Below are 5,815 nucleotides of genomic sequence, written 5' to 3' on the forward strand. Positions count from 1 at the left end.
GTCATATCTTTATTTTTGAATTAGATAAATAGGTGAATTAAATCTGTGAGACGGATTTAATATAAACCATATTTATTTAATTGTTCTCTTATCTAATTATGCAATATTTGATATTGTATTAATTTCGGAATTAATTTAGGATTAATTTCGAAATTAAAATATCACTCATAATACCTATAGCATCCTATATATTCGATATTAGGGAGCTAGGGTTTGAAGAGTGAGAGTGAAAGCACCAACAGATAAGAGACGGCCTAAGAGAGATAAGAGTGGACGGATTCTCTGAAACCCTAGACGGACATAGACGCTAGCACGTCGTTCGAGGTTGAGGGCTACTCGTGTGGATACCGGTAGAGGAAGCCGACCGGAGTTGTCGACTTCGAACGATAAAGGAGGCGAGCAGAGGCATCCTGAACGGCGGAATCACCAAGCCACTCGGAAACCGAACACCGAAGGTAATACTTCTTACTACCTGACTTAAACGCGATCGGTAGATCCGGGCAAGGGATTGAAAAGTTTTAAAATTTTGTGTTGTTTTCTGCTGCGCGTCGTCTTTCAATTCCCTTCAATAGGATGAATGAAAAGTTATGCATACAATCCCTTTTGCTATGAATTGCTTAGATCTATTTGTCCTTTCCTAACCCCTTGCTTCCTCTTTGGTTTCTTCCCCGTTTTGATTACATCTTCTTCCTCTCCTTGTATTCTCAACATAGTGAAATTATCGACAATGAATCAAGGGTATAGAAACTCATCGTTCTGACATCTAGCACATAACAGAACCAATGGTAATTGAAAAGGGTGGGGCCAAATATGAAGTCACAGTCTCTAATGTTATATCCTAAGTACTCCGGCAAGATTTCATGTTCATGGTTCTCCACGCTCCATCTAAGAGGATTACCAGCTATTGTTTGCATGAACTTGAGTGAAAATATGTGCCTATTGACTCGATTGTAGTTCTCTTTCTCATCTCCCACCAAAGTTCTCACCACCTGATTGAGCTCAAGATATTATTATCTTTTCATTACATTATCCATGATTTTGTGGTATTTTCTAGACCTTTTTAGTGATAATTGTGCTTAATTTAGATTAAGAGTCCTTACTTTAAAATTAGTGTCTTTTTGAGGATAAAATTGTCATAATTGGTTATTAATTGTATTCAATTGATTTCTAGGACAATTGATACTTCAATTTGTTGCTTTTTATTGTAGGACACTAGAGATTGGGGCCAGAATTAAAGAACTCAAGGCACAAGAAGCAAGAAGGATCCTCTGCCATGGTTCGCCGTGGCGAACTTCGTCCGTTAAGAAGCAAGGCTCTCTGCCATGTTTCGCCTTGGCGAACACCTCGTATCAGCAAATCTCAGACCTGACCATTTCGGGAAATGTTGACCTACCCACCCCTAGGAACCGACTCATGCACGTAAATTTCGGGTTAGAAACCCTATTTTGGGTATGTTGAGGTCAGACTCTCATTATTCAGCCACCACCTACGTTTCTATCATCATCTTCTCTCATCTCTCCCTCAGAAACCCTAATCCCCCATTTCCATCTTCTTCACCTTCCATTTTCCTGCATTTCTTCTTCATCCATTTCCATTTCTTCCATATGCTACTGTTATGGCTCAAGAACTCCCTCTGGTTGGAGCTGATTCTAAGGCTATGATGAGCTAAGCTTCTCAACTCTTGAAGATGGTGGAGTAGCATGAGTTCCAAAGCTTCAAAAGGGGAGTTTTAGTTTTAATCTTTAGTTTTTAGCTAGGCATTTATGATTTCCTAGGTTTAGGAGTTGTAAAGTCTTAGTTAGATGCTTTGATTAACTCTGTAATCAGTAGTTACTGATTAGCTTTTGTATTTTGAATTGATTTATGTTGAACTATGAGCTTAAATATATGTAGTTACATATATGCTTAGTGTAACTCTCATTATTCTCTCTTATCTTGCATGGTTGTGTTTGGATTCTGAGTTTATTGTGTGTTACATTAAGCCATTTGCATGATCGTTCCAAATTTACACATTAGGGAAGCTAAACAAAGCTTTCATTAATGAGTTCATTAATGAAAGCTTTGGACTCATTGAGTTAATGAGGTTCTGATTAAGAAAACCTAATGATTTGTGAAACTCCCATATTTAAGTGAACTATGATTGCATCAAAACCATTTTCAAGAGAAATCCCATCATTCATTTCCATTACATCACTACTATCTTAGAAAATCCAAAAAACATAGTAACTTAGATTTGTTTTCATTGCATTCAACTTTGGCACATTTCATTAAATGTTAAAAACCCAGAAACCCCTTTTCATTACTTTGCATAGCATTCAGTTTAACTTAGATAATTAATTTAGGCTCCCAAAAGAGAAACCACCCGAGTTTGCATTATATTGCATTAGCTTGGATTAATTTTTGAGTGAGAACCCCAATGCAAACGATTAAAAAGGCTCTCTTTCACCACCATAGACATGAACTATATCACAAACATAAACTATTAGTCATAATCATAATGACATTGCTACTTCTCTATCTATGTAAACAACTATCTTACCTTGTCGTCCATCTATTTCTTGTCTTGTAGGCAGTAAAGCTCAGCACGAGTCAGGTAGTACCCATACATCTCAACAATGTACCTATACCAAAAGAAACAATCAGCAATTTAACATCTGGATTAATTCCTAAATAGAATCAGTCCCAATTAGAATCTCTATAATGTCTAGAATTATTGTCAATTAGTTGTCCCAATTAGAATCAGTCCCAACACTTACTTGCCACCTTCATCTTCATCACATCTTATTGTCAACATCCGAAATAATTCCTCTTTCTCATCAAGTTGTCTCTTGCCATGGGTCTTTTTCAACTCCTCTAACCAGGGAGATTTGATTGCATGACTTCTCACTCATATTGACCTTCTTACTTCCATTTCCTGCTGTGCTTCCTTGTTCATTTCATCATTTCCCTCCTTATTATTACCTTCCCCTTTATCCTCTGCTACTGCTGTATCACTAGACTTGTCTTTAGTTTGTTCTTCTCCATCATCCTCTGATCCAAGGTTACTTCCTTCTCCTTTCTCTTCATGTTGAGATTGACTCTCTTCTTCAAGGGGAGCACTTTTCTCTTCTTCTTTAACATCTTTTTCTGGTTCACTCCTTTTTCCTTTCTCTTCATGTTGAGATTGACTCTCTTCTTCAGGTGGAGCACTTTTCTCCTCTTCTTTGTCATCTTTTTCTAGTTCACTCCCTTCTCCTTTCTCTTCATGCTAAGATTTACTTTCTTCTTCGAGTAGACCACTTTTTTTCTCTTCCTTATCATGTTTTTCAGGTTTACTCTGTTCTTCCTTATGTATTGAATCTCTTGGGCTTCCTTTACCATCTCTACTAGTTTCTTCATCTTCACTTGAGTTCTCTTCATCATCTTCACTGCTTACTGCTTCCACCACATCTTCCTTGTCACCCTCATTTGTTAACCTCAACTGCAAGGAAGCCAACTCTTCTCCAATTGTCGACACCAACCCTTCAACCATGGTGACCAACCTTTCATAAGTTGTCTTTATTTCCTGCAAAACAATAGTAATTAAAGTAATCTTTACTCCAAATTGTACACAGCACCAAAATCACGTAGACGTTACTTACTTACCGAGTGGGTTAGCTTTATTTCTGTATTAAATGTACTAGATGAAGCCCCACCAATGTTGGTAACACCATGGAGTAAGTCTTTGTCACTACTCTTTTCTAATTTCACTCTTGCCTTCACTTTTTCCTCATCCCAATAGACAATGGCATTCTTATTTTTTGAAGCCTTTTCTTTTCCCAAAGAAAAGTGTTATAAGTAATAAATCTGCATATCAAGTAAATGATAACTTAGCTATGTGCTGACAATCACAACATGCAAAGAGGCCACTGACAACATATACACTAAACACTTACAACCTACATAGCATCCAATCATGACCTATATTTGTGGCATTCACAACATGCACAGAAGCCAATCACAACCCACACTTAATCAAATGACAGCATGTACAACATACACTCACAACCTACCCAGCATCCAATCACAACCTACATATATGGCATTCACAACATGCACAGAAGCCAATCACAACTCACACTTAACCGAATGATAGCATATACAGCATACACTGACAACCTACCCAGTATCCAATCACAACTTATATTTGAGTTATTAACAACATGCACAGAAGCCAATCACAACCCATACTTAACCAAATGATAGCATGCATAGCATATACTCACATCCTACCTAGCATCCAATCACAACAGCCAATTACAACCTATATATAAGTGACTGACAAACCAACAGAGGCTAATGACAATCCACGCATAGGACAGTAACAACCTTCACACCAACCAATCACAACATATATATAACCTAATCACAACCCACACTCAACTGAATAATAGCATGCACGGCATATACTCATAACCTACACAGTAGCCAATCACAACCTACGTTTGTGTCATTAATAGCAGCCAATTACAACCTATACATAAGTGACTGACAAACCAACAGAGGCTAATGACATGTGTAACACCTTACGTTTACGACCTTATATTGTGCCAAGTTAAGACATTTGGAAGTGCAATTTAAGGTTACCGGGTTGAAAGACCTGAATTTGAAAATTTCTTTTCCCGCATTACTATTCACTGTAACCTTAAACTTGGCATAACTTTGGAAAATCATAACTAATTCTAGAAAAATCGAAACAAGGTCGTTTCAAGTCTCACTCGAAGCTCTTAACATCATCTATCAAGGAAAAATGACCTCAGGTTCCACTTTAATCAGAAACTCATCCGTTTTTAATTTCAAAAAGTACTGTTCATTTGGTCATTTTTCTATTTTCCAGGATTTTTGCCTAACTTTGAAAAGGCATAACTTCTTACACAGAGCTCCGATTGTGACGCTTTACCACTCATTTTAAAGGGAAAAATAAGATCTATTTGCATACCAAATTTCAGGGAAAAAGTCAACTATTTGACCAGGGTCTTCGTTGGTCAAAGTTTGGTCAAAACTAGACCATTTTTATCCCCTTTTTCACTAATTCTAACAGCATTTCGTTTTTCACTATAATCATACCATAATCACATGTAAAGCTATTCTATCATTAATATACATTCCAAAAAGGTTATCATATCATGTATTCATGATCATAGTATGCTTACATGGCTTGAAAGAGAAAGGTTCAAAACCGTATAATACATTACATAATTCATAACTTCCTCAAGCCATGATTATTTCCTTTCCCTTCTCCTTGGCAGTAGTGGCACCTAGGATATCATGTTATAGGAGGAATGAGATTTCATAGAAATCCCAGTAGCATTGAACATACAACCATCAAGTCAACATGCATAAGATGTCATGCTACATGCAGTAAAATAACATTTCTAGTCTTTATGCCATGCCATAACCATTCTGTATCCATGTCATCATATCATGGAGCATATAATCATTCTGGTCAAAACTCAATCATGTAAGAGCCAAGGCATACATTGCAAGGAGTTCACATCATCTGTACATAAACATTCTCATGGCACATAAACACACATAGCAGAAACACCAAATGCAGATCAACAAAATAATTGCAATTCACGCTACCTCAATTCCACGCTTAACGTTTCCTCCTTGTTCCCTTGCTGGAGATCCTCCTATGTTTCCAGAAGAATTGCCTATCAACCATACAGTAAGGGTATGGTAAATTCCATATCCAGTATACCATTCTTTCTCAATATAGTGCTACCCTTGTGCCTTTCAATTTATAATTTCTGTATACCTTTCCTAAACCTTTGACCTTGGTTTGACCAAGCCT

General features: G+C 37.1%; 1 protein-coding gene across 1 annotated transcript; it reads right to left on the reverse strand.

Moving 5' to 3' along the window:
• Positions 1-2,551: 2,551 nt before the first annotated feature.
• LOC114755365 (cilia- and flagella-associated protein 251-like) lies at positions 2,552-3,791 on the reverse strand (the record flags this gene model as incomplete). The annotated part of the gene is made up of 5 exons (XM_028944243.1): positions 2,552-2,621; positions 2,757-2,853; positions 2,962-3,240; positions 3,358-3,544; positions 3,625-3,791. Coding segments are annotated over 5 exons (800 nt in total), but the record flags the coding sequence as incomplete, so codon positions are not given.
• Between the last annotated feature and the right edge of the window lie 2,024 nt (positions 3,792-5,815).

Source organism: Neltuma alba, unplaced genomic scaffold (genome assembly GCF_004799145.2).
Source record: "Neltuma alba isolate B1F8T4 unplaced genomic scaffold, ASM479914v2 tig00010256_pilon, whole genome shotgun sequence".
In the NCBI taxonomy this organism is placed as follows: domain Eukaryota; kingdom Viridiplantae; phylum Streptophyta; class Magnoliopsida; order Fabales; family Fabaceae; genus Neltuma; species Neltuma alba.